Source organism: Pseudonaja textilis, chromosome 1 (assembly GCF_049901715.1).
Source record: "Pseudonaja textilis isolate UNSWEBS1 chromosome 1, rPseTex1.2, whole genome shotgun sequence".
NCBI lineage: Eukaryota > Metazoa > Chordata > Lepidosauria > Squamata > Elapidae > Pseudonaja > Pseudonaja textilis.
Window position 1 is genome coordinate 251,975,307 of NC_141990.1, and position 25,993 is coordinate 252,001,299.

Genomic DNA, 25,993 nt, shown 5'->3' on the forward strand with positions numbered 1-25,993 from the left:
AGACTTTCCTAACTGCATTTCCAGGTGTGCTGGAACTACAATCCCCTGTAGACTGGAGGCTGTGATGTTTGGGAATTGTGAGAAATATCATCCCAACCTATATGGAAGGTATGAGGTTGATTAATACCATTTCTCAGATTTGCCCAGTCGGCTATTTCTTTCTTTGGGGACTTTTAAAGATGAAACACTGAAGATGGTGGCCATGCCTGAAAAGAGCTTTGCCTGCTGGTACTTTACTTTGAGTACGCCAATCCATCTTCCCAATTCACCTGTGGTAGGACAAATTCTTCTGGTCTTCTCTTTTGACAGCTGACTCTTACAGTGCAAACAATGGACCTGTCCTGCTTCTTCCTTATGCCAGATGCCCTTGGAATAGGTAGCACTTACAGAGAAATTGGGATGCTAAGATGAAACCTCTCAAAGGCCTGGTTTACTGAATTGGTAGTAGCACAAGACTTCCTCTTAGCCAGTTCCAAGATGAATTTTGAAAAAAAGATCTGTCACAGCCCTCAATACAAATCAACCATAGGAGGTTTGGTGTGTATTCTGGAATCCATTCTGTCTATAAATGCCCTAATGAATAAATGATATTTTGTAAGATGAACATCAACAATCTTAAGAAAAGGTTATCATACTATCGCATTCTGCAAGGAGTCTCCACAGTTAAAGGTGATGGCCATGATTATTCAGTGAAAAAATTGTCTACTTTTTACTTGCATTATACATAAAAAAGAGGCAAAGCTTAGATCATGTGGTCACAGCTACAATCTTACTTTTTTTTTACCCCATACTGCCCTTTCTTGGCTGCTAGATACTTCTGTATTTACATTATCACTATTACAAAGGGGGAAATGCATCATTATCCCAAGCAACCATTCTTAATATTACTGCCTGATTAAATTAACTCTTTAAATGGGCAGAAGTCTGATATCTCAACTATGGGGAAAAAATCCTAACCACACACTAACCACACACACAAATCCACACATTAAAGACCATGTGTGTAGTAGAAAGTACAAACCATTTAGTTAGCGCTAAATAAATCAATAAGTGCTAGATAAGTGAATAAGTAAGTGAAAAATGTTGCATTAGTTCCTCTTCAAAGGGGGAAATATGCTAAATAGTTGTTTGTCAAGTTTTTTTTTTCATTACCCCAGGTAGGGCTCCTTCTGTAGCTGTAAATAATTTATTCCGTGAGTCACCTTGGTTAATAAAAAAAATATGTGTCTGTGAAAGGGAAATAATTACCTAGATTGAGCTTTCTGAGAAAAATAACTTCTCATTCCCATGGAAATTATACTAGATAATTAAAAAACTGGTAAATCTTTAAAGCATTAATTGCTTACAGAATTAACTCCTCCAAAGCAGAATGTGAAGGTATTCTTGTGGTCTTGTTATCATTCATTTTAATCTATATCACCAGCAGTTTAAATTTATGTTCTGATTTCAGGATTGAGGAGAATCTAGGCTGAGAGCATAGAAAAACTAGAAAGATTTTACTTCTATGAGGGAAATAACCATAGACATTGGGAGTTCCAGGGGATCAGGTGGGGAAAAGGAGAAGCATCTGGAAGAAATTTCTGCATCATTGGTCAGGCAGTCATGTTGTTAACAGCTATTGTTTCCCAGTCAAGTAACCTTTCATCCCATCAAGGATTTCTCTTGGTCACTATACCGTATCACTATAATGGTCTCTACTTATACATCATGATTACCAGGATATCGCACTGAATCTGAATAAAAGATTGTGACCCTTCTCTTTTCCCAAGCAGCAGAAGCTACACCAGGATTTCAAGAAGTCCCAACCTGACTGTAGCTAAAAATAATACTGATTCAAACGACGCACTGATGCATTTAGTGTCATTAACTAAAATCAGTTGTGAATGTCTTGGTAATTATTAGAATATTCTGGGCTGCCAGATCTGCCTATTACTAAATCCAATTCTAAACTAAATTTTACTAATATAGAAAAAGAAGAAGAAACATGAAACACAATGAATTGGGGAAAAAAAGCATCATAGATTATAAATCACATAGCAGAGTTTCCCAACCTTGGGAACTTTAAAAATTGTGGTCTTCAGTCCCAGAATTCCCATGGCTGGCTAGGGAATTCTGGGGATTGAAGTCCACACATTTTAAAGGTTTCAAGCATTGGAAACCCTGCCTTATAGAAATTCAGAAGGTTAGCTTGATCGGGTTCAGCTCAGTATCAGACTTTTTAACCTTTCAGTTAAACCAGTTGATAAAGAAAGAAGCCTGCACTATCTAGGAAAAATATTGGACACTTGTCCAGGTCCACTCTAATTTTATGTCTTTAGAAACCAGGAAGAAGCAGTTAGTCAACACTTGTCATCTATGTTTGGAACCTCTCCTGGCTCCTTGGTGTCCTTGCCTCATTGAGAAAATTAAATCTGGACCGAAGTACCTTGCAGGAAAACTTCCCTGCTTGTGATATAGAGCATGTTCCAGCTTCCGTGTTTCCTAACATTTATTAATATTCCAAACTTCAGCCTTGGCCACGGAAACTGACTGTGAATAACCACATTTCAAATAATAATATGTCCTGCCAGTGCTCCTGAGAAAAAGGTTTCACATGGATCACTTTGAAGAATGTTTTATCTTGCAGTTAAGTGAGAGCTGGCCTATTTTACAATCATGAGTTTCATTCCTTAAGAGGTGGTGCATGAAATAAATAAATATTTAAGCATATTTGATGCTTAAATTCTGTGGAGAGGAAAAAAGAATTTATCTCTGTATAGAATAGCTAATGGTTTGTAAGACTTCATTTTGAGGAAGAAGATACTGTCACATTTGTTTTTGTTTTCCTCCATTTTAAAAGTCCAGTCTTAGAATAAATGCTTATGGGACCCAGTTCATGTTACTCTCGTGTAGCACAATGATCCCTATGTCCTCTTGGTGAATTTCACTCATTTCAATAGCATGATCCTTTCCTATCCAGTGCCTTCTAGACATATTGGACAAACTCCCATAACCTCTTCAACCAACATAGCTGTTAAGTGATTATAAGACTCCAAGCTATTCTGAAGACATTAGTCTGAAGAAAGCTACTCTAGCAGCATCTCAAAAATTGACCTTATTTGAAATATGATTTAGAAACCTATAATGAATTATGTTTGAGACCAGTAAATTGGGAACAATAGGGTCATTGTGTCAACTGCAGTAACACATAGAAGAAAAGATGTATGATGGTGAAAGTTGATTGATAGGATAGATAGATAGATAGATAGATAGATAGATAGATAGATAGATAGATAGATAGATAGATAGATAGATAGATAGATAGATAGATAGATAGGCAGGCAGGCAGGCAGGCAGGCAGGCAGGCAGGCAGGCAGGCAGAGAAAATCCCCCAGTCTTGGGTGTTGGCCTAGTAGGATTCTGTACAGAATCTTAGCTATTCCTAGCACTGCACTCTTTTGGGCTGTGAGCTCTGATGTTGTTCTTAGGATCTGTGGGAACCACTGTTCCAGCTTAGGAGTTCCCACCTTGGGACCCCTTTGGCTTTTATTTTCCATGTCCTCTCTAGCTCCTCCTTCAGGGTCTGGTACTTCTCTAACTTCTCATACCTCTTCTTCCTGATGTTACTGTTGCTATATTCTATCTCTGCCTTCTGGTCCTTATCTACCACAACAAAGTCTGGTTGATTGGCCAGTACTTGCCTATATATCTGGAGCTGGAAGTCCCACAGATCTTAGCCTTATTATTCTCCACAACTTTCTGTGGAATCTGCCATTTGGACCTGGGAGGGTCTAATGCTATATATTCTGCAGATGTATACCATGCCAGTTACCTGGTTATTCTATTCAGTGTGTGCTGTTCCTGTCTGCATTTTACACCCTGCTACTATGTTTTGAAACTGTCTCTGAGGCCTCTCTCACATTTACACCTTGGATCCTGTCTAGTGTGTGGTAGGCCCCTGCTTCCACAGATCTGGTGCTTGTTCCTATGCTGCTATGATCAATGCCTCAGTGCTGTCTTTTAGTATAGCCCTTTCTAGCAACTGATGATTTCCCAAAGTCAGCCACTTCAGCTATCTTATTGCTGGTAAAATCCATGCAGGGTCTTGACTTGCTGTGGCATTTTTTCTGCTTGATCTTACTCCCATGTCTGCTTCTATCTTAGGCATTCTGTGGGTGCCATCTTGCTAGTGTATTCCTGGATGTTCTGGGTTTCATCCAAGTCAGTGACTTTGACACCCACCAGATCCTGCCCACCCTCTTTCTGTCTGGGTGTGTCTGGGTGTTGTGTTTAAGGAGGGAACCTTCCTACATCGTGATAAGCTTGAAGATATTCACATTGGTAATCTTCATATCCTCCCGTCGCCAGTTCATTATACAGGAAGTATCTGGTAGAGTGTATGTGTTGATGGTATGGTTCTTGCCATTGAGTTGGTTCTTCAGGTCTTATTATTGATGTTTTAGATTTTTGTTATCTTTTCATCATGGTTCTCATGTGACTGTGAGATAGCAATAGCACTTAAACTTATATACCACTTTATAGTGCTTTACAGTCTTCTCTAAGTAGTTTACAGCGTCGGCCTATTGCCCCCAACAATCTGGATCCTCATTTTACTGACCTAAGAAGGATGGAAGGCTGAGTCAACCTTGAGCCTGATTAGATTTGATCTGCCAAATTGCAGACAGCTGGCTGTCAGCAGAGGTAGCCTGCAGTACTGCACTCTAACCACTGCACCACCGAAGCTCTTGTACCGAGGAACTTGTAGCTGGTCTGTATGTCTGTTAATGTGGCTCACTTTTAGTTCCACCCCTCAGTCTTAACTACCTTCCCTCTCTTTACTATTATCTGACCACACATCTCCAGTCCAAATGACTTCCCAATGTCTTCACTTAGATATGTGTCAGGTGAGTCAGTAAGTTAGTGTCTTATTCATTCTTAGCATACAACTTGATGTCATCGAAGAGATAGCTGATAGTAGCTCCTCTCCTAAACTTATATCTGTTTCTGTAGAAGTTGTGAGAGCAGCTTCCTCCTTGCTTCATTGAAGCATTGGAGAACCAGATATTTCATAGTTAATGTGACTGTCCATCTTCTGTCCATTCATGGTTCATATATGTCATGTATTCTCTCTCATTAGATCTATTGCTGTAGCAGCATTCCATCAGTTCCAGGTTGTCTTGGCTTAGTTTATAGTGAGATTGTCCTGGTTCCCCCAATATCTGTTGCATATTCTGTTAGTCTATGTAACATCCAAGCCAGCATGACTCTCCTGATTCATATCACTCTCATATCCAAGATAGACAAGTGAAAATGTTAATGGTCATTGTTCAAGGACCCGTTTTTGTAAGATATGAATTTAAATGTCAGTCTCCTACATCAAAAGGTGGCACTTTAACCACTATGTTATCCAGCCACTACCCTATATATATTATAAGTTTCCTCCCATATAACAATTCATCTGCATCGTGTTTACTACTGGGCATTCTGCAGGAGTTGCTGGAAATTGTATTTCAGTAACATATTGAAGAGTCACAGGTTCTGCATTATTGTAAATATGTTTCCGTAAAAGTTCCCATAAGTTTAAAACAAAAATCTTCAAGGACTAACTGTAATAAAACTGAACATTTTTTTTCTCCATTACAGATGCAATCCATAGCTGGTTATGCCCTCTTATCTCATTCCCACCTTTCCATTTCTCATCTAGATCTGTTATCTGACACCAGGCTTACTGTATTGGCAGGTTCTCAACAAATGAGTTTGATCAAAAGATTATAATGATAGTGAAATGCATTTGGAGGTATTTCTCCTGTATTTTTCAAAAATACTATTTTTGAACAAGAGTTTAACTCTCATTTTAATAAAATAAACATGATTAGTATTGAATAAAATAGGTGATCATAAGGAGAATATTTAAATACCTAATCTAAAAGACAGCAAGAGAGCAAGTAAGGAAATCAGTGTCTGAATGCCTACACAATCCTGACTTTAATTTTTTTCCTTTAGAACTTCTAAAATAATTATTTTGGAAATGAAATTTGGGGCTATATCAGAATAATGGAATGAGGAATCCAGATATAATAGATCTGTTTTATGTGCATGAAGTTTCAAATTCAATTTTAATTATGTAAATCTTCCTACTTTGGAGCTTATAGCTCTTCCTAAAGCTCTCCTCTTCACTGATGTCCATAATCACAGAGAGTCTTGTAGCATGAAATTTTCTAGGAAAATTAATATATCTGCAATTAAACTCTTTAAACTCTTGCTTAGTAATCCAGCTTTCCTCAACCTGTGCTCTTTAGCTGGTTTGACTTTAACTGTCATAAAAGAGATTTAGGAATGGAAACAATACATCCAGAAAGTAGCAGTTTGGAGAAGGCTCTTCTAAGGCATCATTGAAAACTACTGAGAATCACAAAACCAAAAGTTAATGGATTCTACATGGATTCTCAATTTGTGGGTAGTGAACACTCCAGACTGTACAAGTAACTTGGAGGTGGATTGGTGGTGTCACTCATTTATTAAAAGCTGATCAAACTTGTGCAGGCACAGTAGGAAAGCTGACAACATGTGTTTTCAGGAACAATTTTTGAGAAATGTGGGCCCAGCTATATATCAGCCTTCTGCCTAAGAAACACATCTGCGCTTACAGTTTGTGTACAATAGTGTATCTCTCAGTCTTTGCAGTATCTGTATAGTGTATACATTAGTGAAATTCAGCCTCTTTATCCATTATTTAAAAATTTTATTCTTTCAACACTGATTTGAAGGGGTATATAAAAGAAAAGCTCAAGGGCTTGTCTCATCAGTAATGTAAAGAAAAGTAAACCTACTGTAAATAAGAAAATATAATGAAAGATATATATCTTTAAATAATGTTTTTTATTCATAGCCCAAAACTATCTGCAAATTATTTATATTTTTAGGAGGAGATGTGCTATAATTTTAGGAAATCATAGTATTGCAAGTCTATATAATATATATTTATCACATGATATTCAAAATTGTATTTTTTTCTATTTCTATTTATTTATAACCCAATCCTGGTTTATATATTGATTTACTTGCAATCATAATAGTTCAGTGTAAGCTTTTAAAAAATACTAAGTTACTTAGAAAAGAATCAAAATGTATATCAAGGCTGCATCAGAGAATTTATTTAGCTGTCTCATATTTTGGTCATTCTATTATTATCACCATTTTGCTTTTGGAAAAGCATTTCCACAATCTTAGTTTATGACTATTGTTTGAATATCTGAGTTCTATCAAAGTTTTAGCCAATGTTTGAAATGAGTAAAAAAGTATTTTCCACATTTGTATCTATTGTTATGGCTGAACAACCAAAACAATGAGATAAACAGTAATATCTCTAATAAGATTATTTGATCTTTTATAATCAAATAAAAAAGGAAGAATCACTCATTTTTAAAACATTAAGTTTAGTATTTCCCAATCTGAAGTTTTCCAGATATGTGGACTTCAATCCTACAACCACTAGGCACAACTTAATTTGGAGCCAGTTTTAAAACAGAAAAATGAATATATTATCAACATTCTATTATTCCTTCCAAGCCTTAGGGGATTAGGCTAGAACTGTAAATATAAAAATGTTTTTGACATTATGGCTAGGTTTGAAACAGATAAATGTCAGAGGAAAAAACCTGAAGCTTTTTAAAGCAGTTTAAAATATAAATGGTACATCTATCTAGGAATTGTAGAATGCAAGTATAATTAAAATCTTATATGTAGTGATCCACACCACAATGGAAAAATCAAGAGTTATGAATGCCTTAAAGCTATTTTTTTTCTTTTCTCCTTTTTACAGTGTGTTACTAGCTTTGTTTTATTCTGCTTTATTTAGAAGAGCTGAAACATTTATTAACATGGGGATGCAGAGCTTCAAAAGAGTTTCTGAGTCATGGAGTTCCACAATATGCCCTCTCTCAATCCAATTTTCTAGCTGAGTGGACAGTGGGTCAAGGCTGTCCAGTAATGAGAGAAAGGGTAATTCTATTAGGAGAGTCTCTCCTAGCTGGCTTGTTTATTATCAGGTCTTAGAGCTAATCAAGAAGTTTAATAGAACCCAATAGTACAGTTTATACTTGGAACAGTGTTTTACTAAATGTAGTTGAATATTTATGAGACTCAAATATGATCTGCTCCATATAGAAATATCATGTGCAATAATGTTCTTGTGTATCCACCTTCTACTCATAAAACAACAACACTGCTTAATTTTAGAAGACAAAGATACTGCAGTGGAAAGGCAAGAAAGCAAAAATAAATATGTACCATTGCATTTTGGATAAGATGACTTCTTGTTGCCAGTCTATTTTGGTATACAGTAAAAAAAAAAGTCACTCTCTGTAGAGAAACAAGCCAGCAACCAGCAGGTATCAACTTCTCACACTGGTAATCTAGTGTAATCTCTCTCAACCTGGTGTATTTGGACCACACTGCCCCAAAATTTCCCGGTTGGAATGGAATTGTTGGAAATGTTGACTTGGGGATTTAAAAACTGTTCTTTCACCTTATATGAACAGCAATACCGTAGATTCACCAGAGTAAATTAATCCTTCTCTTTTTTCTCTCCTATTTGCCACCTTGAAATTGCAAATTATGGCCAATTATACTCAAAAAATTTCATGTTTGATAGTCTTGTTAGTCAATAAAAATGAAGGATATTGCAAATAAGATCCATATATATAGCCACACAGTAGCATATAATTACTCAAATGGCTCCTAAAGTTTGAATAATGTTGGTTCAGTCAAATAAGAGGGTGAAAGCCAAGATGGCATTTATTAGGTAGTTTTCTGAGTATGCCAATGTTATTTCTTTCTCTAGAGTTTTCTTCCATTTTCATGGGAGTCTAAGTTGTACCCAAGTGGAAAGTTAAATTAACTTGTTGACTAACTTTTATTTCTCTATAATTGTATTGGTCCCCATTAAGTGAAGCATATATTGCTTTGGTTATCCATTGGCCATTGGAATGTTCTAAGCAATGCTATGAATATTCCATGGTATTAGCTCTCAGTTGTTATAATGGAGATGTGATTCCACTGCTGCTAGAAAGTAAGAAATGTCTTAAAGAGTGAGGAATGTTTAGCTCTAAACAAAGTAAGTTTTTACAACATTGGCAAAATCCACTATCTTGCAATAGTGTGGCCCGTTATTAGTGTTTCAGTTCATAGCCCATATTATCTTCAACAAAAATCTCCATTTAAAATTAAACGTATGATCACAGTTCTTGATCAAGAAAGTAACTATTGTTGCACTTTTTCTACTGTAACGCAGATTTCTGTATATTTTTTGGCTGAACATAATAAACTTTGTTTGGTCTTAAATGTCTTGTGTTGTTGCTTGTAATTTTTAATAAAGAGCTTCACACAATGTAATTATAGTTCATATAAACTTACTATGTATGGGTTTCATAAACACTGCCTCCTAGATTTTCAGTGAAATAGCAAGAAAAATGGTTAGGCATTATTTAAAATCATAGACTTGGAAAGGGTTGCATAAGAGCTGCAGTGGCGCAGCGGTTTAAAGTGCAATACTGCAGGCTACTTCTGCTACTGCTGGCTGCCTGCAATTTGGCAGTTCAAATCTCACCTGGCTCAAGGTTGATTCACCCTTCTATCCTTCTGAGATGGGTAAAATGAGGATCCAGATTGTTGGGCTTAATATGCTGACTCTGTAAAGCACGTGGAGAGGGTTGCAAAGCACTGTAAAGCAGTATATACATCTATTGTTATTAGTCATTAAGTCCAACCCTCTGCTTTAAGGTCCCTTCTCAAACCTATACAGTGAAGGGAAACTCCCAATAACTCCTAATGGTTTTGCAGTTGAACTGGTAGGCATTTCAAATTAATTGGAAATCTGTCTTCCTGAAATTTAAAGTCATTATTTCATACACATTGGGGTGATACAGAACACCCCAATGTTCTCTTGGCTATCTTCTGTGTAATAGAAGAGTCAATTTGATCCAAGTGGTGAAGGCACCAGGCTAGAAATTAAATGACCATAACTTTGGCATGAATGCCAGCTGGGTAAACTAGGACCAGTCAATCTCTCTCAGCCCAATTCACCTCACAATGCAGTTTGTTATGAGGAAAATAGGAAGAAAAGATATTAGGTATGTTCATCGCCTTGAGATATTGTTAAGTTCCTTCATGCCATCTTTTCATGACATATGGTGATATTGTAAGATTTCAATATTTATATTTATTTAAATAATCATTTGATTTGATAGGACATACTCTACAAAGAACACTGAAATATTTGTCATTCAGAGTGAATTCTTAAACATAACCTGTAAAATTCTTCTGCCTCAGATAGTGTTATCTCTCTATAACAAGCCCTCTGTCCTTAAAAACCACTGAAACCATTAATCAAAGAATAGAATGTTCAAATTAGCTCCAATGCAAAATTCCTTAGAAAGTGTAACTAAAATAATTCAATATAAAATACTATACACAAAGATTAGTTACATTAGCTAATTACAACTCTCTCAGCTTTAATAGCCCATGTGGTTTTGCCCCATTAACAAACTATTTAGTGGTATAATGGTTTAGATTTTTAAATATTAGTTTCACTTGTAAGGATGTATTAAACAACAATTATTTAGGCATATACTTATTGGAAAAGAACAGGAAAAATGTAGGCTGCAGGATATTAGAAAGCAATTTTTGATAGTGTATTAATATTTGATAGTGAGATTTGTAGTGTGCCTCTTGACAAACTGACTCTGGGGCATCGGTAATACTCTTTTTATGTATTAGTTCTGAAAAATAAAATTATACAGGCAATCCAAAATAAAATGCAAGTAAATAATTCCCACTTATCGTTAAGAAATTTGGACATAAAGTAAAATAATATTTCTCAGAATTTTTTGTAATAGTAAAATAATTTTGGATTTGAATTAAATAAATCACCTTAGAATTCTTTATAACATTCCTTTTATTTCAGAAAGTTATAAAAAAAATTGACCATAACTGTAGTTCTTGCATAGTAGTACACTGCCCTAAAATTGTTCTATATTAATCAAAGTCTTTCTAGATTGCATTGGAAGGATAACAACCAAATCGGTACATACCAATTCAGTGGCAGTAGTCATTTAATCATTTTGGATAAAGATTTTTTGGGAAAACTGAAAAAGGAATATATCATGGTCTTTAATACAGATGAAACTCGAAAAACTATAATATCGTGCAAAAGTTCATTTATTTTAGTAATGCAACTTAAAAGGTGAAACTAATATTTGAGATAGACTCATTACATGCAAAGCAAGATAGTTCAAGATGTGATTTGTCATAATTGTGATGATTATGGCTGACAGCTAATGAAAACCCCAAATCCACAATCTTAGAAAATGAGAATATTACATGCAATCAATAAAACAAGGATTGTACATAGAACAATATCGGACATCTGAAAAGTATAAGCATGCATATGGACTCAGTATTTGGTTTGGGCCCCTTTTGCAGCAATTACTGCTTCAATGCAGTGTGGCATGGAAGCTATCAGCCTTTGGCACTGCTGAAGTGTTATGGAAGACCAGGATGCTTCAATAGCGGCCTTCAGCTCTTCTGCATTGTTTGGTCTCATGTCTCTCATCTTTCTCTTGGCAATGCCCCATAGATTCTGTATAGGGTTCAGGTCAGGCGAGTTTGCTGGCCAATCAAGCACAGTAATCCCAGTCATTGAACCAGATTTTGGTGCTTTTGGCAGTGTGGGCAGGTGCCAAGTCCTGCTGGAAAACGAAGTCAGCATCCCCATAAACCTCGTCTGCAGAAGGAAGCATGAAGTGCTCCAAAATCTCCTGGTAGACAGTTGCGTTGACCCTGGACTTAATGAAGCACAGTGGACCAACACCAGCAGATGACATGGCTCCCCAAATCAACATAGACTGTGGAAACTTCACACTGGACTTCAAGCATCTTGCAGTGTGCCTCTCCATTCTTCCAGACTCTGGGTCCTTGGTTTCCAAATGAGATGCAAAAGTTGCTGTCATCAGAAAAGAGGAATTTGGACCACTCAGCAACAGACCAGTTATGTTTTCCTTTAGCCCAGGTAAGATGCTTCTGATGTTGTTTGTTGTTCAGGAGCGGCTTGACAAGAGGAATACGACATTTGAAGCCCATGTCCAGGATCCGTCTGTGTGGTGGTTCTTGATGCACTGACTCCAGCCTCAGTCCACTCCATGTGAAAGTCCCCAACACTTTTGAACAGCCTTTTCCTGACAATCCTTTCCAGGCTGCGGTCATCCCTGCTGCGTGTGCACCTTTTTCTTCCACACTTTTCCCTTCCACATAACTATTAATGTGCTTTGATGCAGCACTTTGGGAACATCCAACTTCTTTTGCAATTACCTTTTGAGGCTTTCCCTCCTTATGGAGGGTGTCAGTGATGGTTTTCTGCACAACTATCAGGTCAGCAGTCTTTCCCATGATTGTGCTTCCTACTGAACCAGACTGAGAGACCATTTAAAGGCCCAGGATCCCTTTGCAGGCGTTATGGCTTAATTAGCTGATTAGAGTGGGACACTTTGCGCCTAAAATATTGAACCTTTTCACAATATTCTAATTTTCTGAGATTGTGGATTTGCGGTTTTCATGAGCTGTAAGCCATAATCATCTCAATTATGACAAATCACAGCTTGAACTATCTTGCTTTGCATGTAATGAGTCATATATTAGGTTCACCTTTTAAGTTGCATTACTGAAATAAATGCACTTTTGCATGATATTCTAATTTTTTGAGTTTCACCTGTATTTCCAGCATCCATTCTTATCGAGACATAAAATGATGCAATACGAAGTATTAATACAATTAATATAGCGAAACAGTGGGAACACATATGTCCTTCAATCAATGGAAATCAAGTGTGACAAAATAAATAAAACCACAAAGTTTGAAAATTTTTTAATTAAGGCATGCTTTATTAATCTGTGGTATCACTAGAATGATAGTAGCAAAATAATTTGTAATGTTTGATTGATTCAATTTGTAAATCTGTCTAATTGTTATGTGATCACCTCAATGACTAAAAATACCTGAGTGGAGGGAAGTACCATATATGAATATTTAAACTTGTCTCTCTCCTTTAGATTGAAAATTTATTTTTGTATACTTCCAAATAATGCATTTATTGTTCTTTGGGATTTTTTTCTCAATGTTTTGATGACCACTTTTACTTAAAAAAAAAAAAGAAACTGAAGAGAAAAGGTATTTAGATCAATAGCTCGAGTCAAAACTTGCCAACTTTTAAAATTTCTGACCAATTAATGCCAAAGTGCCAAAATGATTTGTACATTTCACAGTTTTTTTTAAAGTTCAAATTCTTGAGGGCGTATAAAAGAAAATCTAAATGTCTTATTATTTTTCCTGTATTTAGATACTATACATTAGTAGTTGAAGGGAGATCTCATGTGATGAGTCAGGCAAAATCATATTGTCATGCAGGATAATCTGTTACATGTAGAAGTGGTGCAGTGGTTAGAATGTAGTACTGCAGGCTACTTCTGCTGACTGCCAGCTGATTGCAATTTGGCAGTTCAAATCTCACCAGGCTCAAGGTTGACTCAGCCTTCCATCCTTCCGAGGTTGGTAAAATGAGGACCAAGATTGTAAACCGCTGTAAACCACTTAGAGAGGGCTGTAAAAGGACTGTGAAAAAGTATGTAAGTCTAAGTGCTATTGCTATGTGGCCATGTATGCTTTCAAACCAGTTGGCTCTTGGTGACTAGACAAATTCCTGCAGTTTTCTTGGTAAGATTTTAGAAGTTGTTTGCCATTGCCCCCTTTATCCTAGGGCTGAGAGAGAGGGACTGGCCCTAGGTTACCCAGCTGGCTTTATGCCTAGGATGTTAAGGTCTCTTGGATTCTAGCCTGGTGTCTTAACTACTACACTGAACTGACTCTACAATCTTATAAACAGTAGCTAACAAATCCCTTTCAGCCATTTAAGTAAACACAGAGCTGTGAAAAAGTTCAGCCAAGTCTTTCCATCCTGAAAGCAACATGGAGTCAAGCGCTACATTGTAATCCCATCAACCAATGAATTAAATTTCAATGTGTAGAGGTTTTTTTATTACAAAACATTTGACACAAGGCAAAGTTACAGAGTTAAGGTGCTTAATGATGCCAGATTAGTAAAAAAAAAAAGATCTCTGAAACTAAGAAGAAATTCTTATGGGAGGCTGAATGTCCAAGAGGGCAGAGCCAGCCACTTGAAGGCTTCTGCATATCCATTTTAATGATGGTTGTTTCTAAGTAAAAAAAAAAATCTTTGATCCTTTTTTCTAACAGAAACTTGGCTGGGGCAGAAGACCAATATTTTATTTAGAGGGAATCTCCTTTAATCGCTTTGGTACATTTCTCCTTCATTCACCCTCCTTAGAAAAGCTTTCCAAGCCACTATAGATTTCTGTCCACTCCCTTTTTTCAGGCTTCAATCCAATTATGAATAGAAAAAGATTTTTAAAGTATAATAGAACATTTCTCTTACAAGACACAGCAATGGTAAATCTCACTTATTGCAGAAACTGACTGTAGGATAACGATTATAACAGTACTTTGAACTTTATCAAATTGTACTTTCTGCAAGAATATGTCTGTTAACTGGGATCATCCATAAAAATAAAAAAAATGTTATTATGTTTTAATACACCAATCATGAGCTCCATCATAGATAGCCTGAAGTTCCAAGACCCTACAGAATTCAGTTATTACTGCTTTGTAGAAAATCAAAGTCTGTACCAATGGAGTCTCAGAGGGATGCCCACACTAATCTCTGGTTGGCCCACACTAATTTCAACCCTCCCATTTGGAGATAATTACCACCCAAACTTCTATGACTGTACCAGTCTACCTGGAAAAGGTGATTCCAAAGGTAGGAACATAAGAGTCAAGCCATATAAGATTTTTAAAAACAGAACCAAAATACAGAATTGTAACCCTAAATCTATTGGCAACTACTGCAACATCTACTGTAGGTGCAACAAGGCTGATGCAATTCTTACATTGCCAACATGTGGACAGCTACATTTTGCATCTACTGTCGTTACTAAATAGTTCACAAAAGCAGCCCTGTATGTGGTGCATTGCAGTAATCTACCGTGGCACCAGATCCTTTTGCTCCAGGTATGGCCAACACACTGGTTCCTTAGCTACAGCCTGTGCCTTGTTAGCAATCTGGAATGCCCTCTAGATAGAAAGATGAAGCTCAAGTGAATGAGGTGATTTTAATAACAGCAAATTTTTGTATTCCATTTTTAATATTTGAAATATATTACAATCTAATAATATCATATGTACATTTGAAATCCAAAGTCCAAAATGAATTTATTTTGAAACTACGTTTATAAAAATAATGAGTCCAAAAGTATAATTCTTGCCTATGTATTGTTGAAGGTAGTCAAATCCAAATGGTCTGGTTATCCACATAGCTCTATTTGCATGTCTTCAGTATTTTTATGATTACCTTGAAACTAGACCTTGCTTCCTGCAAGACATAAAGACTTTTGATTCTTGCGAAGTCAAAGATTTTGAACCGGAGGAGGAATCCAGCTGCCAGGAGGTCCTAACATTTTCAAAAATCTGTTCTGAAAACTCTCCGGAAGAGTGGAAGTGGTGATAAGGTGGCTGGCAAGGGTGACGGACAAAGCTTGCCTTACTCCTACTCTGAAGAAAACTCCAGGAGATTCCATCACTGTAGAAATAAATTCTGGGTCCCATTTAATAATATGAGCTCTTCCAAAAAATAATAGTAATTGTACAAGTGATGTCATTACTAGACAAAGATCTGCATTGTATTTCTATGGCAATGCATTCTTACATTTACAGAACGTTCAGAGATTGGGCAGAGAACTGCTATTCTACTAATGTCCCAAAGGTGCTTTTTCAAGGGACAACCGGACCATCTGGTTTTTCTTTGAAGACTGAAGCTTCCTGGATTAGAAGCGAACCGTCTTCAAAGAAAAACCAGAAAGTCCATTTGCCTCTTGAAAAAGCAGCTTTAGGACAACCATGACCTGGATGACTGAGAATCTCCATACTCTACTAATGGTTTCCCACACAAGGTGAAATAATTTCTTAGGACAGTATGAGCTGATTGCCAAGCACGGCCAGTTGTCTCACATGTTCAGGAAAAAAGGTCAGCTATATGTCCAGGAAAAGTTATTGGAAGTAGAAGCAAATGAACTGAAAATTTTATCCAGGTTTCTCTGCTTCAAAAAGAAGCATCTGGTATTTGAACTAAGTTTCTCAAGTTGATTATGGGGCAATGCTCACTGTAGACTGTATGTTTGTTTCACATTTTTAATTGAAAGTGTTACAATGAGGGCACGGAGATCTTTCCGGTTTCTGTGTATTGTTATCCTTCCTTTCAGTTCTTCACCTATAGAAACAAAACACAAATGCAAAGATTTTAAGTCTATAGCAAACAGATTTTATTTGCTAATTTAAATCCCTCCTTCTTAAAGCCTGTCCTCCCAAAGTCTACCCCAGGGAAGATGGAAGTAAAGTGGAATGATAGCATAGGTTGAAACAAATGAAAATCATTAAGGAACATTACTGGGTTTTCCTCTAGCATTAGTACATAAATGTATTTATTTATTTCTGCTACAAATTATATGTTGTTCTATTTTCCAAAGTCTTTTAGAGACTTATACACGTTAAAAATAAAATAAAAATAACAAGGAAAACAAAACAGCAATCTAACACTAAGAACAATAAATCTTCTTGTCTATTACCACAGTATTGATTTTATATTACATGGTGAGGTTCTGATGATTATTGGTTAAGATTTCTCCTGACTAGCTCCATCTTATAGAAATAACATCCTGCTTTCCTACATACCTCTTTAGATTTCAGATTAACCTGGATGACTCAATTCTTTGAGGTGAATTTATTTATTTGTACTTGCATGGCTATCCTTGTCTATGGAGATTCTCAATGATCCAGGTCATGGTCGTCCCAAAGGTTCTTTCCAAAAAGCAATTGGATTTTCTTGTTGTTGTTTTTTCCTTTGAAAACATTCACTTCTTAGATGAGAAACGTTTTCAAGGGGGAAAAACCAAGTTGCCATTTGGAAAAGAACCTTTCGGACGTGGCCACCCTTCTTGTCAAAGTGACAGTATGTAATAAAAAGAATCAAAAGAGCAATACAAATAGCCATAAAATGCAGTATTTTTTTTTTTTTTTTGCGATTCAGAAACTTTCCCAAAACAAAGTTTCAATTATTATAGTAAATAATCTTGGAAGAATTTTATGTAGATATTTCCAGGGCTTTTATTAATTTAAGTAATTGAAATAAAGCAGAAAAAAGTAGTACTACTGAAAGTAGTATTGCACTTGTTAAATATATGTGAATATTTAACTTCGCACGGCACACACTACAATAATTTGCAAAAGATGTAGCCATCTTCTGTGACTGCAGAGATAAGGTAAGCTTGTTTTTATAATTAAACAGATTAATTTTCTGATATGTATAACAAAACCTGATGACACTTTCTTCAAAATACCCACAGCAAAAACCATTATAGGTAGTCCTTGACTTACAACAGTTCATTTAGTGACCGTTCAAAGTTACAATGGCACCAAAAAAAGTGACTTATGATCATTTTTCATACTTACATGCTACTTGACCTTTGTAGCATCCCCATGATCACATGATCAAAATTCAGATACTTGGCAATTGACTCATACTTATGACTGTTACTGTGTCCTAAGGTCATGTTGCAATCTTTTGACAAGCAAAATCAATGAAGAAGCCAGATTCACTTAACAACCATGTTACCCAGAAGTGGTATTCAGCAGGTTCTGACCAGTTCTAGAGAACCAGTAGCGGAAATTTTTAGTAGTTCGGAGAACCGGCACCTCTGACTGGCACCGCCCCCATCTAGTCTCCCGAGTCCTAGCTGATCAGTTTGGTCTTCTTTTGTTGCCCTGCACAGGAGAACAGAGCTGGAAAGCAGGTTAGTGAAGTGGGGAGGGAATGGAGATTTTACAGTATCCTTCCCCTGCCATGCCCACCAAGCCACGCTCACAGAACCGGTAGTAAACTTTTTTGAATCCCACCACTAATGTTACCAACATCAATAGCAGTGGTTCACATAAGAATTGTGGCAAGAAAAGTCGCAAAATGGCAGAAAACTCACTTAACAAATGTTTCACTCAACAACAGAAATTTGGGGCTCAATAGTGGTTGTAAGTTGAGGACCACCTGTATTAGCTGAAAAATGCTATAGTTTTTAAAAATGTTTGTTGATGTAAAGCTGTAATTCTACCCCAGATCATTTCATCAGCACAGTTTCACTTTAATTATGGGATTAAACCTGCTTTTTAAAGCAAATTAATCTGTGAAACCCGGTGATTTTGTGAAATCTAGAAAATAACATTTTTATAAGAACTGACGAGAATTTTCAATCAGGGCAGCCCTCCATTATTTATTACCAAGCTAATTGCATTAAGTGAACCAGACAATCAGCTTTATTCATTGTCACGAGGCAGATCTTTGCCTGTCTCGCTCCAATGGTCTACATTAAATCTCCTTTTGTGCGCCACCATTTCTGTTCCTGAACTAAAGCAATGGCAGAGCAATCAGAACAGGAAAGAAGATCAGGCCAATTAATCAATGCCATGGGGAAATAAAATGACTGATGTGCTCTCAACAGCTTTGCTGCTCTAAACACAGTAGAGAGGATGCCTTCGAAGGATGAGCTGCATCACCTCTGCTCAAGAAGAAGAAGGTGAGATACAAGTCACGCTGCAGTCTGATGCAGCCTGAATTCATTACCCTACTCCTATGGAACTAACACTCCTCCAGCAAAGAAAATGAAATCTGATTTGCTTTTAACAAATCTTCCAGAGAAGCATGCAATTATAATGACTATGGTTTTTTTTAATCCCTTGGAGGCCTGGTTCTACGGCTGAGCACATTATAGCAATTGTCATAGTTGGCTTTTACTTCAATGGAAATGTTACCCACAGACATACTGCATGATCTTTATGGCAGCTAAGGGCTAAAAGTAATTATATTGCTCAACCGCAAGATGGGAAATTGTTCATAAGCTAATGAGATTAGTAGCAGTATAAGCCTCCAGAAACAGCAAGTATAAATACGCAGTATCTAAGACCACACATGTTAAACTGGCTCATCACTAGTAAGCCATACGCTTGAGTTACCTGCTTTTTTTTTTTTTTGTATTTCCTGCAAAATTTTGTATTTATATTTTCTGTATTTCAGATTCAGTTTGAGAAAATGGTCTTAAATGTGCCTCTTGTTTCCATAGTTTTAAATTAAAAGTAGCTATTTTGGAGTGTGTTTATTGAAATTAATTTTAAAAATTCAAATATTACCAATAGTCTAAAAAGAAGGCTGTCTCATATATGATTTTCATATTTTTTTGGCAAAATAAATCTTACTATCTACACACATATTTACATTGAGTGCACACTTTTATTGATATAGCTGAACTGAATTAAACTATCAAGAATGAAATAGCCCTCAGTAAAATGCCCCTTTTAAAATATTTTGATTGCTCATGTAAAGATTGCTCTTTACTATCTTAAAGTCCGTGTAGAAACTACATGGCAAGGAACTATAAAAACATAAAAGATGCACTTGTGCTAATTTACTGCTAATAGAATTTGCTGGCATAAGGATTTTATTTTTCAGTTTAATTCAGCAAGTCAATACAAAAAAATAAAGCTTTTTTGGAAAAAAAATCAAGGTAAGTTATATATACTGACAGAAAGTGGAAAACATACTCTGTCAGGGAAGATACAGAATATACATTATGTTTGTGGTCTGTGTGTGTGTACACCCACCCACACATATACACCCACTCACACAATATTAAGAGCTGGGGGAAATTAGCCAAATTTAGTACGGTATAAATTTGTATAAATAAAACTACAGCATGTTCAGGCAATAGCTGTAGAATTGGTGGTATGCATTTCTGTTATCTAAGATTCTGATTTTAAAAACATTCCCTTTAAGAGAAATGTAAATTCCCTTGTCTCTGAAATATCAAATGGGTCTTTCTTCACCGATTTAGCCCTGTAGCAAAATATTGAGAACAAATGAAGCACAGTAGCAATGTTCTGTTGAACCTCATTCTGTGTACCACTGTCACATTCCGGAGCATCATTCAATATCTCTTTACTCACTTCATCAGCAGCAGCTATGCAAAGTACATTTTGAAAAGCATGTTGCCATGACCTCTTAGAAAAAAGGAATTGTATAAAACTAACATTGCTGTTGATACAAAGAAGGAGTTTAAGGAAGGATATTTCACTTATGCCAACACATTTTCACAAGTGCCCCTTGTAAATGCACTTTTCCTGCACAGTCAAATGGTCTGGTGATTTTACCAGATGCCCTTTCTAGCCAAAATAAAAATAAAAATAAATAAATCAAAAACGATGCATGGTATAATCATATTACATGAATGTTACAACTGGCTTATGGCAACAAAGAATCAGAAAACTGTATTATTTTTGTTTGCCTAAAGGAGATATAACAAATGAGTAATTATTGTAAATGAATGCTTATGTAGAAACAGTATTCTCTTGTGCTCCAAACAAACTGGCATAATCCATACACTGGGTAAAAATCTGATTAGCCATTAGCTTCTCTACATAGAATTGCAGAATGTTATAAATTGCAAGGGGCCTTCTGGGTCATGTGGTCCAAACTTCGGCAATTGCTGGAAGTCTATTAACCCAACCCAACAGATGGCCACCCAACTCATTTGTAAACTTCCGGTGAGGGAATCCACCACTGATCTAGACAGACCGTTCAGAAATCACTTCTGATACTCAGTCTGAATCTCCTGTTAGTGTCAACACACTAAGCTTGTGGTTTTAACAGAAAACATATTTGCCCCCTTGTGCATGACAACTTTTAGTTATTTTTAGACTGCTATGATGCGTGTCGTCAACTTCTCTTTTGCAAGCAAAGCATGTCTACATTATTTAATTGCTTCCCATACCTGGCTGGTGGGCAGCTTTACCATCAAGATAGTTCTCTTACTCTGCACCAGTTTCTACATATTCTTTTTAAAGTGTGGCGCCTTGATTACTAATCAAATCTGATTAGTAATAAAATGGGAGACTACCAGGAAACAGTAGGGTAGTCCGGAAAATTGAAACAACATACTGGAAAGAAGATAATGATAAACCACTTTCTGATCATTGCCAAAAAAAAAAAAAATGTCTGTATCCACTAGGCACAAAAAGTTAACTCAAGCAACTATTTATCTTTTTTTCTATGACTCTGCAACTTCAACGTATGCATAGGAATTCATTTTTACATTACCATAACAAACCCAAATAATTAATATGCAGGAAATGGACAAATGGACAAAGAAAAATGGGCAGATTAGTGGAAGTATTTACTCCAAGTGCAGATTACCAGTATAGACAGCAATTGAAGTATTATCTTCTGTGATCTGGGCATAATCTTTTGGTTAATATGACCCAAAATGGCGCTAACCTCTTTAGCTACTGTAATATTGTTTGCTATTTGTCTCACTGACATTCCTAACAACTTCCCACATAGCATGTATCTTTAATCCTGTACTTATATACATTTCATATTGATAACCTTATTACGGTTATCAATGAACATCATTCTTTTGGGTTTGGCCCAATAGTAACCCGCTTGAGATCATTCTGAACTGTGAATTTTTTTTTGTCCTCTATGATGCCAGCCAACCCTTGAAGTTTAGTAGCATCTTCAAATCTGACTGGCATGCCTTCTATTCCATGCTATTTATAAAGCTATAGAAAAGCACTAGTCTGAAGACAGAACCTTGGGAATCCTATTCAATCACTACAGAATCATTTAATAAAAGGTGTGCTGGTTCGACCAACTGCAAAATCTACTGCTCCACATTATCCTCTAGCCCATATTCATCCATCTTGTTCTTAAAAAGTAAAAACAGATATTTTGTCAAATGCTTTATTGGTATTATGATATGCTATGTCCACAGCATTCCCATATCTCCTCCCACCTCCAGTGATTCTTTTTGAAATAAAAAGATAAGTTTAGTTCAACAATTTGTTTCTGCAAAACCCATGTTGTTTTCAGGCAGCAATACCTTTTCAAACAGCTTGTAGGCATGCTACTTAACAATCTATCAATATTACTACGCTTTCAACTATCATTTTCTAGAGCCTTTCTATTGCCTTTTTAAAATACTGGGACTATGTTTGCTCTTCTAATACCTAATCAGTTCTCTAGGCAGTTTCCAATATTATATACTCAACAGTACTGAGGCCATTTCTATCAAATGGCATGTAATTTGCAAGGCCCAGAAGTCTTAAATTCATGTAAAATAGATGGATTCTTACAGATCAATGGGGAACCTGACAATGTCAGAATTTATTAGTTTCCCTGCATCATGTTGAGGATTTCCAAATGTCTCCCTCCATTACTAGCCATGCATGTAGCTACCAATAATGCCTAACACTACTATCTGAATATGTGTGTCTGTTTGTCTCCCACATCCAATTTAAAGCCCTTCTGAAAAAGTCAACGAAGTATTTGCTAACACTTGGGCAAATCTGCCCATTTTTCTTCGTACATTTCCCTGTCCCTTTTCCCTATTCCCATTCTCAGTGTGCATATTAACTATTTATGTTTGTAAGAGTAATGTAAAAATTAATTCCTATGCATAAGTTGAAGTTGCAGAGTTATAAAAATATAACCAGTTGCTTTTTGTGCCTAGATGGATTAAGACTTTTTTTGTGGCAATAAGGAAGTGATTTGTCATTATCTTCTTCCTAGGATGTTATTTCAATTTTCCAAACTAGCCTACAGTTTCCTGGTAGTGTCCTATTTTATTACTAACCAGATTTGATCCTACTCACCCTTAGTAGGCTGAGTATTTCCACCTAGAGTCTTAAAAATTCTGGATCAGTGTTAAAATATTTTTCACATATGCTACAACAAAAGCAAATTGGAATAGTGATGGAACAGGGTTAAGCTTTTGAAATGTGTGTGGATTTATTAACATCCAATCTGTTCTGAAAAGTCTAATGGCATGACAAAAATATATACCTTCTTCAACAGAAATTGGTTTCTCCAGAAAAAACATTGTTTGTTTCCAGTGTGTCTTGGTACAACAGGGACTAGTTGAAAGCAGGATCTGCAGTAACAAAATTCAGAGAACCCCAATAAAGGACAAGTCTAAGCAACAAGCTTCGTTAATTCATTACACAACCATACATATTAAATGTCTGCAATACCAAATAGGCATATTTCCAAACACCTTAAGGCAAAAAGCTGCCAACATATAACTATATTTTACAATTAATTTTGAACATATAGCTTTGAAATACTTACTTGTTTATTGCAATTCTTCTCAAAATGCACGTCAAAATATCCAGCAATTGCCTTAATTAAAAGGAAAACAAAATAGTAAACAGAAATTTTTATTAAATAGGCTAAAGCCTATTATACTCATTCCCAATAACAGAAACCAGCCCACTACGATCCACGTTAAGCTTTAACATGCTGAAAATATAACCATGTTTTCTAAAAGGCCTGCTTTCTTCAACACTCTTGCTTTTACTCTTGTGAAGCACTTCTTTCAAATGCTGTTTACCTTTGTTGATGTGCCCATTAGGACTGCCAGGCAACTTCTCTGAAATTACCTCAGATCAAATAACAGAAAAAATTGTCTCCTGTTCTATCCAGTGACAACACAGTCTGAAACGTGCATCTGTCTGACTTTATATATGAAACTTTATGGACTCCCAGAAAATATGGACAGGAAAATGAATTGTGATTTGCTGATGATCTGGGGGAACCTCTTGAAATATAACAGGCTCCATAATGATCCATGCTTATGATTCATATTTTTATGTCTTCCATAGTGGAAGACATAAATTTGAGGCCTTCTGTCTCACCTTCTCTTCCTTCCCTTGTCCATGTTACATCCTTTATACCCCCTTTTATTTTTAGGCCTTTCTGTTTCACTTGATTTTTCCTCCACATCTACCCTCAGGCACACTACCCTTTTCTCCTCAAAATAAAGCAGCAGAAAGTCACGTTCAAAAAGAAGCTGTCTTGCTCCATTCCCTGCTGTAAAAGGAAAAGCAAAATATTTCAGCTGTCTAGTAAGTAAACCAAAATGACTGCTACCCACCCACCCAGTCTAGGCACTAGGCTGCTAAGCTACAGGCTAGGGCAAATGGCTCCTATTATCTAAATTCCAAATTTTTCAGCAACTTCTTTAAGTCACAAAACCTGCCTTTCCCTATCTGTTCCTTTAGTCTCTCCCATGCTGTCAGCAATTCAAGATCGACCAGATGAGAATAAAGTCATGCATTCTAAAAATTAGCGGGGGGGGAGGGGCGCTGTCAAGCCAGAGATGCTTTCTCAAATGACATTTCTGCCTTTTTTAAAAAAAAAAAAAAAAACCTCCTTTCCTCAAGGTTACTCTTATAGCCCATTATGTATACTTTTTGGCAGGCAAAGAATAATGGCCACATTTTCCAGAAATATTTGAATTTGAAAAAAAAGGTGGTTGTTCATGGAGAAATAGCTTTGAAAAAAACTATATTACATTCTACAACTAGGCCTGAACCATTTATCAGCATAATTTCAATGTTGACCTATGGGGGGAAAAGCGGCTCTGACTCAACCTTATAAAGATGGAGTTGCTTTGGCTTTTTGCTCCCCCATGGGCTGATGATGTGCTATCTTTGACTCTTCCCTTCCCTAGACAGAGCAATTTGCATATCTTCCTAGAATTGCAGCTCCCGGTCAAAGAGGTGGCAGCCATCGTTAGGGGAGCCTTTGTACAAAAATACCTTGTGCATCAATTGTGCCCATTCCTGGTCTGGAAGCCTTGCTTGCAGGAACTCAAGACTTAGTTGCTTCTTAGGTGGACTATTACAATGCACTTTACACCTTGTTGACCTTAAAGGCATGTGGTGCTGGGTGCCCTTAGGTTGCCCATTATCACATCACTGTTGTGACATCTGCCAGATTTTTTTCTAGATGCAGTTTGCCAGCCTTTTAAGGCAGATCTGATTAGGAAACTAAAGTCATGCATGCTAATACTGATTTAAATATAAGGTTAGAGTTAACAAATCTAAGTCTGATTGAGCTTGCTGCCCCTCTCCCCGCCCTCCTTTATCTCCATGTGAATTAGAGAGAGTCTTGTTTGAGACACTTTCTCAGATTACAATTATGGCCCAGACTCAGATTTCTCTTATCTAATTGTTGTTATCACTTTTGCCCATTACACAATTTAAGACACTAGGTATTATTTTATAGCTCTACACAGCAGAGGGTTAGGTTATCTGTGGGACTTAATGATAGCATCTGCTCACCTCACCAGGTTACAAAGAGTGCCTCCGATCTCTTTCCTTATATGCTGCTATTTCTTTCTTTCTTTCTTTCTTTCTTTCTTTCTTTCTTTCTTTCTTTCTTTCTTTCTTTCTTTCTTTCTTTCTTTCTTTCTTTCTTTCTTCCTTCCTTCCTTCCTTCCTTCCTTCCTTCCTTCCTTTATGTCACCTGATTTCAAATTACTCCAGGTAATTAACAAATCAAAAATATTAAAAACAAAGGGGGGGGACGCAACAATGAACAAAAAAGAAGAATAAAAAAAATGGCAAGGATGACAACAAAAAGGACAGGAAAGAAAACAAACACACATAATCCAAACAAGCTTCAATCCCCCTTGCCAAAGGCTTGGGCGAAGAGCCATGTCTTTAGGATGCCTCAAAATACCAAAAGCATGGATCTAGGAAGCTCAATATTTTTTGTAGTAGCCCCTACCTACCCTGAGGAAAAGTCTTTCCCCTGGTATTCAGTAGATCCCCGACTTTTTAGCTTTCAGGAATGCCATTAAGTGTTAGGTTTTCCTCCAAGCTTTGGGATAAGGTAGGTTGGAGCCTGGAGATCACATTGTTCAATGGACTGCAGATTGCTGGCGTTTTACTGTCTTTGGATTTTATAAATGTGAGCCACCCAGAGTTGGGTTTCATAAGCTAAGC

The 25,993-nt window shown here is 36.5% G+C and overlaps 1 protein-coding gene across 2 annotated transcripts in view; it reads right to left on the reverse strand.

The window, feature by feature from the left end:
• Positions 1-14,042: 14,042 nt before the first annotated feature.
• PRMT3 (protein arginine methyltransferase 3) overlaps positions 14,043-25,993 on the reverse strand; it is a 69,140-nt gene continuing 57,189 nt past the window's right edge. For both annotated transcript variants that reach the window (XM_026706444.2, XM_087921260.1), the window contains 3 exons: positions 23,331-23,381; positions 23,046-23,133; positions 14,043-16,373 (listed from right to left, as the gene is read on the reverse strand). In XM_026706444.2, coding sequence (XP_026562229.2) covers positions 16,264-16,373; positions 23,046-23,133; positions 23,331-23,381 — 249 coding nt within the window. In that variant the 3' untranslated portion in view covers positions 14,043-16,263. The remainder of the gene's footprint in view (positions 16,374-23,045; positions 23,134-23,330; positions 23,382-25,993) is intronic.